General features: G+C 44.2%; 1 protein-coding gene across 3 annotated transcripts in view; it reads left to right on the forward strand.

Annotated features, from left to right (window-relative positions):
* The first annotated feature begins 7119 nt into the window (after positions 1 to 7119).
* TBC1D4 (TBC1 domain family member 4) overlaps positions 7120 to 14361 on the forward strand; it is a 113695-nt gene continuing 106453 nt past the window's right edge. For all 3 annotated transcript variants that reach the window (XM_076362799.1, XM_076362784.1, XM_076362792.1), the window contains exon 1: positions 7120 to 7728. In XM_076362799.1, the coding sequence (XP_076218914.1) occupies positions 7216 to 7728 (513 nt within the window). In that variant the 5' untranslated portion in view covers positions 7120 to 7215. The remainder of the gene's footprint in view (positions 7729 to 14361) is intronic.

Genomic DNA, 14361 nt, shown 5'->3' on the forward strand with positions numbered 1-14361 from the left:
TGTCAGTTTTGTGCTTCGCACACTGAGCTTTGGAACAGTAAGCTTTAATATGCATATTAAAAAAGAAGGAAAATTCTATTATTTCATACAATAAATTTCTGTGCCATAAAGTATTTTAAGAGGACTTTGTCATAGCATCGGTCACCAGGTGGCACTGCTGCATACAGTCTTGATACACGGTAATCCTTTTGAGAGCACGTCTGGCGATGGGATAAGGACTTCTGGTTTTCTCCCCCGCGTAGCTTGTATCTGGAACTGCACGCATTCACGTCACCCTAACTTCCATCCTACTTCTCAGATTGTAGGGAAATACTCTAACTTCTGTGTTAATTATCAAAAAGATGAGCGTAAAGATTTCCAGTGCCATAAACAACATTCAGCATCTTAATGGTAACAGAATATATACCATACGTTGTATCTTTGCAGTAGCTTAAACCAGTAATTTAATTATACTAACACTTCTGCATTATGACTTGCTCTTTAAATAGCATCATGTTACACTTCTATTGGGATCTAGTCTCATTTCACATTTTTTTTCCCCGTTTATACACCTCATAGATTTTTCTGGATCTGTATCTTGTTCATAGAATAAGCATTTACATTTCTCTATCCAAGGTTTTTATGCAGTTTAACCACTCTAAAATCCTTCCTCCGTATTTTGTTATGCAGCCTAGTTTTCAGTGTCTTTATGCCACACTTAGGAATACACTTCTCTGCCACTGAAAGTGGCCCTGTTGCTTAATTCCCCTGTGAATTACCTCTGAATCTGAAAAAGAATGTTCAGATGTTGTTGGTACTACTGAAGCCGCAAAGAATTTTTCTGTTCCCCGTTAATGGGGCCAGAATGTCGTCACTGCTGTGTCTTGGGCAGGTTACAGGTGTGTTTGAAAAACATACTCATCTGAGAGCTTGGCCAAATTAAAGCAAGACAGGCTTCCTTCCCACTGATGCTTCTGAACTGGCAAGTACCGAGTGCTGCAACCATGCATGAAGCTTGAGAGGGGTGTTAAAGTTTACATTTAAAATGAGCAGAGGAATGTAAGTGCGTGTCTCCCATGAATCACTGGTGTGCTGTGCAATGCTGCTTCTCGCAGTTGGCAGTGTGGGAAGACAAGAGATGCTCAGCAGTCGACAGAGTCAAGACAACAGATGTCAATTTACCTAGGAGAGAGTCAAGGATGATGAGAAAGAGGATTAAGGGGTTCCCATCTGTTCTTTTTTTTTTTTTTTTTTTGCAGCTACGCTGGCACCATTCTTGGTATTGTGTTGGGACTACAAGTGCCCTGTTGTTCACGGTAAGCTGTACCTTCTCTTACCAGTTCAACCAGTATTGAGTTGTGAAGTTGCAATAACATTTTTCATAGTGGTACACTCTTGAAGTCTTAACGATATTTGCATTTTCCTCTTGAAGAGATGTAATTTGTGACCTTTGAAGAAGTACTCTTGCCTTCCAAAGTATCTCTAGTCCATATTATTTCTGCACCCTACTACAGATCTGTTAACCTTTCTAGCCTGTGGTTCATCCTTTGTAAGAATATATTTGTGAAATAATATTAAGATGTTCCTTTAGCTTTGGCAATGACAAGAAATCCTGTCTTAGTTTCCGTTTCTGGAGAGTTGGAGGGGACCAGGATCCCCTCCAAATCACAAAACGAGGTAGTGGGCACTGTCAGGGAGAGAAGTAGACTCCAGCAGCTGCACTACTCTCTTCTTCCTCATTTTTTTCTCTGTGTACGTTACTGCAGTGGTTGGGGAATAGTAGGGAAGTAAATGTCTCCTTTATATAAAAGCAGAAATAATTGGGAATGTGGAAGTTCTTGTTGCAGAAGTTGCTCTATCTCCTGTAATAACTAGCTTTGCAACTGGCCTGAGCTGCTAACAGCCACCAAACTCTCTATTATCTCAGCAACAAGGATTTTAGTAAGCTGATCTGATACCCTTTTCTGGGGGAGAAACCTTAAAAAAAAAATTTTAAAAAATTGCAAATGTTCTCACCTGGAAAGATGCTATGATCACACGTAAGCACACAGGGCTCGAGGTTAAAACTTAGTTTTAAAGAAAAAGCATTGTTCTTCACTGGATTCAAAGTCTGCTGTGCCAGAAAGTTTCATGGGATGACTGTTACAGGAAACAATGACAAAAATAAGAATCTGTTCCAAAATCAAATGCTTCTTTGAAGAGAAATACAGTAATTCAATGCATTGTCTCTCTTAATCAGTGCTACATTAAACTGAATAACGATACACTGAACACAGACATAAAATGTGGTGGGTCGCCTGAAGTTCTAGAGACGTTTATGAAATTTCTAGCTAGGGATTATTCTCTTACGAACTTTGCTCATTCCAGTTCCCCTAAATCTGTTTTGGAGTGGTTCTTATTGGCAGAACAAATTATAATCTGTCATTATGATCCAAAAAGATTAGTGCCATTTGAGAAGAAAAAAACCAACCAAACCTCCCAACCCCCTATCAGATTAATTTTTCATCATTTTTATTGTGTACAAATTGCAGTGAGTGTCTCCTGCTACTGACATGTCTCTACAAGACTGATGTCTTACTCAAACCTTTGGCATTACATTTTAAACTATAATAACCTCTACACATCCTGCAAAATACACAATTTTCATTATTTCTAGTGATGTTTTTACACACTTAATAGAGGAGGCACCAGAGTTTCTGTAGCAGCTAAAGTTTAAAGCCTTGGTAATACGCCCAGTCTACTGAACTTACTTTCTAATACTTCAATTATATTTCCAAAAGTTAATTCATTAGAGTCTTCAAATAAGACTGGGTAGTTTAAATCAATAAAATGTTTTCTAAAGTAAAAATGTCTGTATCTCAGATCTTACCAAAAGGTGATCTGAGAGTAAAATAAAATTTGACTAGTTAAATATAATGCGAATACGGTGGTGGACGTTGAAATCCCAGAGAGTTAAGTGACAGCATTCTTAGAAAAGCAATAGGATGAGAAGTAATTCCAGCTACAGAGCATATTACTGAAATAAAGTACTCTAGTCCAAGGTGGTTGACGTTATGTATAAATTAAGGGGTTGTAAAGTCAAGTCTACAGCTCCTCCAATAACTTAATATTTTTTCTGCAATTAAAATTGTGGCTAGAAAGCTTAAGGGGATGTGTAATTACTAGCGATTAACAGTCTGATCATGTGAGATGCTGAGGTCCCTCCGCTCCTGAAGAAATTACTGAGAACTGTGGTTGCTTACCATTCTGCAGGTTTAAATCCTTTAACGCTGAAGATGAACTGATGATCCAGATATGATACATGAAATAGCTGCTGTGGTGCCATGTGCCGAAACAGTATACATTATCAAGGTATTGTCTTAACGAACAAAACATACTTCCTTGCATAAACAGAAGGTAAATATACTTACCCATTTTATTTGGAAAAATAATCTTTACAGGTAGTGCTCCACTGACAAGCATATTGAATCCAAAATGTTCAGAGGCATTTACTTACGTTTAGTTAACTGTGTCTGTGTTTGGTCACTTCAATAGCATACCTTATTTTGAAAGATTTTGCATCTAATGTCTATTTCGTCAACAGAAATCAATGGCGGGTTATCAACAATTCAAAAAAGTCTGACTGGGTACGTGGTCGGTTTTATCTGACCAACTGAAAATGTATGTGCAGCACATGATATGGCAATTATTGAGCATAGTACTTTATGTACTTTAAATCTTCCGATATCGTTTTTACTTTGAATTTTACAATTTGTTTCAAGAAGCTTGGCCAATAATAATAATTAAAAAAAAAAAAGGAATTTAAAAAAAATTGTGGCCTCTCGTCAGAGGCTTTGTCTGTCATGTCTCTGCATGGGTGCTGGATTTACACTTCTTTCCATTTGGGATGACCTGGAGAGAAACTGCTCTTTCATCAAGAACAGGCGCGTATTTTCAAAGCTCTGTGGATAATGGCTATGGAAAGTTGCTTTCTTCTCTATCCCAAAGTTTCTGATTCCCATTAACCGAGCTATAAGGATTAGGGTTAGGCTAATTCCTAACTATATTGTGCAAGAGAATTAGAGGATGATGCTTTTGTTACCATTATAGCTTTAAACACTAGGGGAGAAATTACACGAGAAGCATGTCAGAGGTCATGGGCAAAGGAGCACTGTGCGCAATATGAGAGAAATTAGGAAGCTTTAACTTAAAGGTGCATGAAACCTTACAACTGAAAAGAACTGAGAAAAAGGGACCAACTTCAAGAAGAAAAGTTATGTAACTGAAGGACCAAGTTTCTAATGAAACACTATTAACGAGATGGGGGGATAAAAAGTGGTAGGCAGATTAAAGGATAAGAAAGAAATGATGAAGTAAATGGGTAAAGGTAATGGACAGCTAAGAGGGATTACTATGAAGAATCGATTCGGAGAGACATAAAAAGCTGAAGCAAGAAGCAAGCATGAAAACTTTGGATTAACATCTGAGAATTTGATTTTGAAGGTAGTTAAAATATTAGTGGTAGAATTTATATAGATTAGTTTTGTCTTAAAAGGGATTTGTATAAAGAATTCCATAATAAAAATTAATTAGGTCAAAATAACTAGATCTCATATCATATTAAGCAAATCACCCAACTGATGGAGAAACCAAACAGCTTTACATAACTGCCACAATGGTGACAATTTAAGAATTTCAGATTCATTTTCCGCATTTTTGTTCCTCACAGTTCTACCTGATAAAATAATTTGTAAAAATTGAAGTGCGTCCTTAGCAGCTGAAAACCCAGCTCTGTAGCGTCTTCAAGTGAAGGTTTCTTGTTCCGTTTGAACAATGTGAGAACATCAATGGAGCTGTGATTGCTTAAAAGAATTTCAGCCTCTTTTTGCTTTTTTTTTTTTTAATGTATTCACATGATTGTCTTCGTGTTTCCTGATTATTATTAATTATTTGTATCGCCACAGCACTTAAAAGCCTAAGTGTTTGTCCGCAACCTGGTTTTGGCAGGTCGTATACAAACACAATACAAAGGGATCTATCTAGTAGTCTCAGATACGGTGTTTGTAAGCAGCTGCAGCAATTCAGTACGTTGCAGCCTCCCCCTTAGGCTGCTTCCTTAGAGCCATTTCATGATTATCCCACCTAAAATCATCGCAACAGAACATATGAGGGGGTTTTGCCGCTGCTTTAGTGCAAACTCAGGGTTCAGTTCACTTCCCTGGTAATTTAAATCGGTCTTTGCGCTCAAGCGCAGCTTCACGCTCCGGATGAATCATCTAACCAACCGTTCCCCAAAGGAGCAAGCAGTCTTGCTGGCCTCTTCACCCCCGAGCAGCTATTCCCGCTTCCTTTGTGCCAACAGCGGTGTCTGTACGAGCACTGTCACTTAAATTAGAAGCGGCTCACAGAACTGAACTGGCAGAAAAAGAGCAGTTCACCGCAGCATTAAACCAGCGCCAGCGCTGCTGCCAGGAAGCGAATGGGTCTTCTTCCAGGCGCGCTGTTAGAGGATCCTAGCAGCTCCCAAACCGTCATCCCGCGGTGCTGGAGCACAAAATCTCAAGTAACGTTCTCAGCTAAAGGGTTAATGCTAACTGTGCAGACTGAGGGATGAGAATTTTTTGGGGTTTGTGACCCAAAAAATTTAGCCATTATTATTCTAACTACCTCGGTTGTAAAACCTACTGTACAACAACACAGTTCAGATGTTGAAGTGTGTGAAAATAGTCGGTTTGGGAAAGCAATTCCATTCTGGCTTTAACTTGTACCCTTGTAGCAAATATTAAAGCTGGTGTCCAGCCTACATGAGACTTTTTGCATTAGCTGCCCTGTTCTAAGAATAGCTCATTTTAGGATGCTGTGGGAGGAGGTATATTTGAGGTCTTTCCAAGTCAGAACGTTAAAACTGAAAATTACAACTGATAAACCAAAATGCATCAACCAGATGATTAAGCTGGGAAAAAGAAGAGCAAAATACTTTGCTCAGGAAATGAGCATAGTTGCTTGTAACGCTATTAAAATACTGCTAATGCGGCAGTTTTTGTGTCAGTTCAGACTTGTGGGCTGTGACCTGCTGTGCTACATGACCCCTCTCTGCCCAAATAATCTAGCACGCAGCCTCAAATTACACAGAGCAGCTCTTCAGCTCAAGCTACAGCTTTATTTTTTCTAGACAGGGTTAAAACGGTTGCCACAATAGCATGTTACTGGGAATTATCGCTGCTGTTGCTACAGATGTAAACACAAGGACAGCCACTAAAATTGACATTTACAAAATGGATACGGATGCTGTGTGACTGGAAAAGCTTCGTCCAGCTACTTTCTCAGGTAGAGGAGACTAGTTACTAACATTTACAGTAGGTGGCGGATTTTTCGTTTACAAAAGGGATGTTATCGCGATAGCGGGGGGGAAAAAAACCCCAACTAAGAGCTCAAGCAGGAAAAAGAAACCTAGAAAAAATATTTAAAAATCAGTCCTAATTGAACTCCGACTTGACAGTGACTCGACAGGGAGACGCTGCTGTAATACAGCCGTGGAAGTACCTCAGCACGTTTGCGACAAGGCTGTTTTCCCCTGCGTGGGGGAGAAGCCGGAGGAGAGGCAGCGGAGCCAGCAGAGCCGCTGCGGCGCCCCGGGCGGGGGATACACCCCCCGAGCCCCCACTGGCTCCGGGGAGGCGTCTCCCCAGCGCCCCCCCGGCTCGCAAAAAGCAAAACCAACTCGGAAAAAGCTTCAGAGCTTCTGCAAACGGGGCTGGGGGGCGGACCCGGCGACCTCCCCACCTCCTTCCCTCCGCCGTTCGGCGACCTTCCTCCCCTTGCGGACCTCCTCCTCCTCCTCCTCCTCCCTCCGCGGCCGGTCACGTTGCGGGGCCGCAGGGAGAGGCCAGCACCCCGCGGGAGCGGCGGGACCGGCAGCACCTGGCGGAGCGGAGCGGAGGCCACGTTGTATTTTTGTTTGGAGCCCGGGGCGGCGCCGTCCCGCCCCTTGGCCGGGGGTGGCCGGGCCGCGGAGCCTGCTCGGGGCGTAGCCTCTCCGCTCCTCCCCGGGGCGTTGAGGAGGGTGACTCGGACGTCCTTCCCCTCCCCGCGGGCTGACCCCGCGCGGGTAGGCAGGGAGGCGGCGCGGCTCCGGAGACGTGCCCGGCGGGATGCGCGCTTAGCGGCGGCCCCGGCCGAGCGCAGGCCCCGCCGGCTGCACCTGGCGCCGGAGGGAAGCGGCCGCGGAGCGCCGCGCCCTCCGTCCGGGGACCCGCCATGGAGAAGCGAGGGGAGGGCGTGCCGCTCTCCCACCCCCTGGAGCCGGAGCCCGAGCCCGAGCCGCAGCCGGCGCCGCCGGGGGAGAAGCGCTTCAGGCTGTGGTACGTGGGCTCGTCGTGCCTGGACAGGCGGACCACGCTGCCCATGCTGCCCTGGCTGATGGCAGAGATCCGCCGTCGCGGGCAGCGGCCGGAGCCCGGCGGCGCCCTGGGCAGCGGCGTGCCGGCCCGCGAGGTGCTGCTGCTGCTGGGCTCGCCCACGCTGCGCTGCGTCCCCGCCGGCCCCGCCAGTCCCGGCCGCCCCGCCGGCCCCGGCCCCGCCGCCGGCCCCGGCCGCCCCGCCAGCCCCGCGCCCGCCGTCTTCATCTTCGAGCACAAGGCGCAGCACATCGCCCGCTTCATCCACAACAGCCACGACCTCACCTACTTCGCCTACCTGATCAAGGCGCAGCCCGACAACCCCGATTCCCCCATGGCCTGCCACGTCTTCCGGGCCACCGACCCCAACCAGGCGAGTGGCGGCGGGGGCAGAGGGAGGGGGCGCTGCCCGGGATTCCCCCCGCTTTGCTTCTCTCTCCCCTCGCCTGACGGGATCCCGAGCGCTGCCCTCCGCAAGGGCGGAGGGGGTCGGTGTGCTCGGACGGGGCAGGGCAGCGCTTGCGGGGCTCTGCGAGACCGTAACCTCCCACGCACCCACCCGCGGAGCGGGAGGAGCCTGCCCGGGGCCGGCCGTGCCCGCTGGGCTCTCCCCGAGGCAGTCGTCCCCGGGGCTGCACCTGCGCCGCACCGCGCCGAGCTGCTCGGGCGGCTGCAGCGCCCTCGGGGTCCGCGGAAAGGGGGTGGGGGGCACACGATCCCGCGTGGCCGTGGGGTGCTGTGCCACCTCCTGCCCCGAGTGCACGGCGCACCCACCTGCCAGGCCGGGGGCACCAGCCTCTGCGAAACGCGGGTGCGCTGGGAGATGGAGCCCCTTTCTTTCTCCCCGGTGGCTCTTCTGTGGGGCCACCTCGTGTTCCACGGCAGCTCGGTGGCAAGCACACAGTTTGCTCTGTGAGCAAAATGCAGAATTTGTGTTAAACCATCCTTACGGTGGCGTAAGTGTTGGAATCGAGTAGCCAGGATGGTGCTTTCAGGGCTCCGCAGACCCCCGGTGGTGTGGAAACCATCGTTTGCGACCGGCGGGCCCTATTTTGCTTACGGGTTACGCTAAGGACACCTGGTCATGCTGAGGCACACTCAGTAGTGCTGCAAACAACCCTAGGTTTGGGTGGGGACATTGTTGGTAAAGTGCCAACTTGAAAAAAAGACCTAACAGTAAGACTGTATTTTCCTGACTCTTTAACAGGCTTTGGCTCGCGCATCAAATGCGCAGCAGAGTTCTCTCTCCTCCCTGTTTAGAGTATGTGAGAGATGGCAGTTTGACGAGTAGGTTTGATTGGTGATTTAGCATGGTGACAGCAAGAAAAAGGCCTTTCAATAAGAATCCTTTGGTTGAGTAAGTTAAGACACCTCTGCCTGAGTTTTCACAGACATGTATGGAGGAAAAACACGTGCGATTAGAAATGCTGGATTTCACTGTAACCACTTACCTGACTTACTAGATCTACTGAACAGTTGTTGGGGTTTCTTTTTTTTTTTAAGTGAAGTGGGTAGGAAGTATTAAGAAAACAACTGAAAAGTTCTCAGTATATTAACTTTGATTTGAGCCAACATACTGCTAGAGATTATAACATTGGAGGGATTTAGCTTACGTACGTAGCTGTGGCTTGAGCCATCATCAGAGATAGGACAGAAGGTATCCCAAATAGAGGTAACTACACTTAACTTGTTGGGAACTGCTGCCACTGTCATGCTCTGCCAGGAGAAGGGAATTCAGGGTCAGGAGAGAGCACGCAGAAGGTGCATGAAATGGAGGGGATCATGTCTGGCAAGTGAGGAGCCAAAATGTCCTTTTAGGAGTCTGACCATACGGACTGAAGGGAACCAAGGTTCCTGCTGTTGGCAGAAGATGCTGAATCAAATTTATTTCTGGGGCAGGTCTGCTCTGGTACCATGACTTTGTAAGACAACCTCATGCTGTAAGATAGTGGATTCCTATTACTCTTGTGAACTTGCAAAATACTATGTACATTTACATTTGGGAGGACGTTTCTGACTAAACCTTTTATCCATACGTCTTCCCTTGTTTCCTCGTGGAGGAAAATGTCCTTACGTGCGTGGAATTAAATCAAATTGATACTACAGGTAAAGCCTTCCTATTGAAGGAAGTTGTTAGTATGAACAAGTTCCCTTTTATAAACTCCTACCTTGTTCTGAGAATATAGTCTAAATTTTATCTGGCAAGATTTTTTTTAGCCTTGTTATCATTAATAAAGAGTAAGTCCCTCGCATGAGGGTTACTCAGCACATGACTTCCAGACAAAGAACTACAATAAGAGTAGTAGATGCACAACCAGCGATGTGATTCACAAGTATCTGACTAACAGGCAGGTTTTTTTTAAGGTATCAAAAGGAAAAGAAGGTGGAATTTTTTTCCCCTCCCGAGTTTTGTTACTAATCATTGAGGCTTGGTTGGCTCAGTCTGTGCAGGTCTCTAGCTGTTGATCTGTGCTTAAGCCTAGTCCTGAGCAGGACTAGATGAAATCTAGTCCTGAGCCAGATGAAATCAGGCTGCAGATTGCTAGCTCTGAAAAATCTTCTTTTGAAGCTCTTAATTGTTTGTTATAAAATAGATGCAGTTCTTGCACGCTTTCAAGATCTTTAAGTATGTGCTTCTGTTTCATATTGGTTATGGGAGCTTCATGGTGCATATTAGCTTAGAAGGTATTTTTCACAGCTGTTATTTTAAGACAACCTCATTTTCCATCTTAGGCCATAGTCACTTCCAGCCAATGTAAGTTGGCACCGCTACTGAGAGAAGTGATCCTGTCCTCTTCCAGCCTCGACCCCTCGTTCCTTCCTCTTGGCTTTGTCCTCATGGCAGCACAACTGTTTGTGCAGCCGCACGGCGAACAGGATCAGGGAATTGACTGACGTTACACTTGCTTTTCCCCCACCTTTGCTGGATTAGTTCCAAACCGCTTCCCTCGTTTGCTTTACTATGCAACTCTAATACTGTTTACGTCAAGACAGGTAGGTTGGAGGCACAAGGTAGCAATGAGTGGCCAAGAAGGGGAAGGGTGGGATAGCCTTTTCAGTGGTTATACTGACTTCAGGCTAGCTGGAGATGACCACAAAGCCATGGTGTTCTCCGTCTTGGTGGTATTAAGTTCAGCAGCATGCTAAGTCGCTCTGGAATGAAGGAAGGATGCAGGAGATGTCGTGTGGTCTTTGAGTTAGAAGACAGCTAGCTGTAATTTTTAATGGTGGATGTATATTATGAAAGTGAGCGGATAACGATTGACTTCCAAGAGATTAGTGTTAGCGGAGTAATTCAAGAAACAATGTAGTTAGAATGAAAATTTTGGCTTCGAGCCCATTGCTTTGTCCACCAGTGCTATTGCACAGCGTCTAGGATGCATGTGCATTCACTGTAGCCACGAAAGGGGCTATTATTTGCAGAAAAAAACAATACTTTTTGCCAGTCACTGCAAATTTCTTCAGCAGATGACCAATAAAAAGCCAATGCAATATGTGCTCTGATAACATCAGGTGGGAAGATAACATCTTTTAATGTTATTTGCCATGACCAAAGGAAAATGAGAGAGTGAGGCAGTATGAAACATCTTTACATTTGATTTGAAAGCCTGCAAATTGTAGGCAGAGCTGAAAAGTAGGAGCCAGTGGGTCGACTCCTGTTCTGGGGTAGTACTTTGGCACAGCGTCAAACCCAGAGCTCAGCTGTCGGTATGGGGGTGGATGCTAAGATGCTTTTATTAGGGAGGTCTCTTTCTTTTGCCCCTTAATTACAAGGGGAGAGAAAACTGGAGCCATCTGACTGCTGAGGATGGGAACAGAAGTTTTTGTCTTTTTTCCTTCAGAATTATTACAGTGTTTGCCACTCCTCATAACTTTTCAAAGGAGCAGCCAGCTGAAGTGGATGAGGGTAGTTGTCTGTTTTAGTGCTGGCTAGTAGTTTCTGAATAGCAGCCAGAGATTTGTTAGTTTTGTATTGCTGTCATTTGAGAATTATCTAGGATGCACGGAGTCTGTCTGTAGACATCAGATGACAGCATTGTCTCATTTTATATTTGGCAGACTTTCTTCACAACTCCAGGAACAGATTTTTTTTTTTTTTTAAACCAAAAGTTAGAGTTTATAAATATAGCAGGCATACCCTTCTCCCAGCCACCAAGAAAAGCGCTTTTGATTAGTGTTTTCAAGCTCAACTTCAACACGTTTTTACCATGAAATACTGATTTTATTCTGTAAACCAGATTTTAATGGTGTGAAAGGAATCAATGCTGTTTGACAATTGCCTTGAGTTCCCTGTTCTCTGGGGGAGAGGCTTATAGTCTGATCTTTTTCTGCACTTTTTTTTTTTAATTATTATGCTGATTTAGACTGCATTTTCTTCTTGAAACATGAATAAGCCTGTTTTTTGGGAATTTTTTTTTTTTAACCTGAACTGGCATCCTAATCTAATTATACTATAATTGATTCTTATTAGTGAAGATAGTTGTCTCCTCCAGCTAAGCAAGAACTTACTTGATGCATTTTGTATTTCTTTTAGAAACCTTATAAGCAATGATCCAAATATATTGTTACGGGGTTTCAAAACTAATCCAGGCTGGCTGTGAAAGAAAAATGTTCTGATGCACAGGCCTCAGTAGGGTTTAGCTCTTGTGTGTACAATCTGTAGCTGCAGTGTTCCACTGTAACCACGCGTTAGGGGGACTAGCCTGTCTCAAGGCGAAGCAGAAATAATGGAGGATTTTGCTGACAAAGTAAAGCTGTGACAAGAACTGGAGAGGTAGAGGGCCAGAGACGAGAGCCGGAGGCAGCCTGCTTGTAACCCAGATCCCTGCTCTGTCATCGCTGCGCGGGCTGAAAGTCAAAAACGTTTGTCTATTCCAAGAGTATGTTAATTGTCTGTTAGATAACGTATTTCGGTAGAGCAAGGCCGTAAGACAGTTTATTCTGAAAAACAAGGCATCAGTACAAAAGTCTTTCATTTTAGCTATTCGAAGGAGGCTTTTATGCTGTAATAATATCATGTTCTGTCAGGCTTCTTATTGAAGAATGTAAGTTAGAAACATTTGAAGAAGAAAGTTCGTGAACTTTACATTCATATTCCTTTTGTGCTTTGGTTTTTATGTGACACAGGAGCATGGGTTGAATGGTAGCAAATTCTTGGCATGTTAAGTACATATGTATAGCATTGTTGCAGTTCCTATTAAAACGTTGCATGAGTCACCTGATAAGCTGTGTTTTGAATAGGTATAACAGACATGATAAAAAAGATGGGCTCTGGGTTTTGAAGGATTCTGCAGGAAATGGGAGAGACGCGGAGTTTGGTTGCTGGATCGACTCGAGTGCAGTTTGATTGCAGAGGAAAGAGGTAATGCTGTTTTCCATGAGAAAGATAGGTTGTCCTGGTTTTATCAAGAAAACAAGTCTTGGAGAGACCAAAAGTAAATTTTCTCTAAGTTTGTGTGGGTCAGATTTTCATTCATGGGGTGAGAAGCTGAAAAGCGATGACTCAAAACAAAGCGTGGATGCTAAAGGCTTGCAATGAATGCAGAATTGTTTGGTGAGCGGCCTCATTATCTCCAGCCTACTGGGCTATACAGCCTCAGATGAAAAGTCTTGTGCTCCCATTTTTTGGGTTAGGTTTTTTTTTTTTTTTTTGTTTAAACAGTGTCTGACTTAAGATTTGGAAAGTGGAACTGAAAGTCGAGAGCTTAAGGTTTCATTTTTGTTTTCCTTAATGATAGATTTGGCACTTTTTTCTGAAAATGAGAGCGCTTCTCATTTTAGGCTTGTAAAGCTATCTTTTTAAGTTCCAGTCTTGAACATCTTGTCCATGATGTTTTTCTGCCATGTCCCAAACAGAAGAAATAATAAAAACATTAAAATTGTTAACTGTTTCTAAATGCTGATATGTAGCCTTTTTATCCGTGGTTAATGTTTAGGAGAGGAAAGAGGGAATGGTTTTAAATACTATCATATCTGCTGTGTTTGTAGAAAGAATTAATTCATTTTTCCTTTTGCAGTTCCTGAAAACCACCCCATTATTTGGGGAGTAGAAGCGATGTTACGGAGGATTGTATTTTCAGAAAGGCAAAATAAAATACAGAATGATAAATATATGAAACGATGTAAGCTCACTGAGAGTGGCTATAGACCAGTGGCTGTGCAGTGACCAGATAATAAGGCTATTTTATTTAAAGAAAGGAGCTTGTATACATCTGTGCACACCAAATCAAGGCTCCTCTTCTGATTATCTGTTTCTACGTTTTTCTGTCCTGTTTTTCAAATGTAGAGCCAGTTCCTTTTAAAAATAATTAAATAGAAAATTGACTTCCGAAAGGTTTGGCTAGCTTATGTATGTCTTGGCAACAGGAAGGGTCTGATTTTTAGGGATGGCAAAAATCTCAGACCAAAATGCTTGAAGTTAGTGTTTATAAAAGTGAATGCTAAAAAAGATTCAATTTCTAAACCATCGTCGCAGAATAGTAGCGTGACTGACCCCTACCCATCTCTACTCTTTGCTGGAGTTTGGTATAGCATTTGATGTGCATAACTCACCCTTCCTTGCATCTCTTCCATCTGTCTTCCCATTTTCCTGGAACTCCCTGAACACCTTGAGTTTCTCCGAGGTAAAGTGGCGAACACCGTGATGAATTTTGGGGGTTGATGACAGAGATTGCTGTCTAGGCTGTAGGTCATGCAGAATTTTCATCTGTGTTGGCATGGTCCCCTTGTGGCACCAGCTGTCCTCTGCCACCTGGTTTTGTTTCCTTTGTGGTTTCAGATACTATTTGAGGTTCAGAGGCAAGACAAAAAGAATTTATTTCCATGTGGCTTTTATCATTTGTCCCATATGTGAATTGTGGCATCATCTGCCTTCACATTCTGCACTATTCTGAGGCACCTTTAGAGACCACAAGGAGATGACTGGGTAAAAAGACCAGACGTACTGGAAGCCTTGTATAGGTCATTAAATAATGCGGTGTTTGAGGGCAGCTGGAAAGCAAACTTA

This window comes from Aptenodytes patagonicus, chromosome 1 (genome assembly GCF_965638725.1).
Source record: "Aptenodytes patagonicus chromosome 1, bAptPat1.pri.cur, whole genome shotgun sequence".
NCBI classification, from domain to species: domain Eukaryota; kingdom Metazoa; phylum Chordata; class Aves; order Sphenisciformes; family Spheniscidae; genus Aptenodytes; species Aptenodytes patagonicus.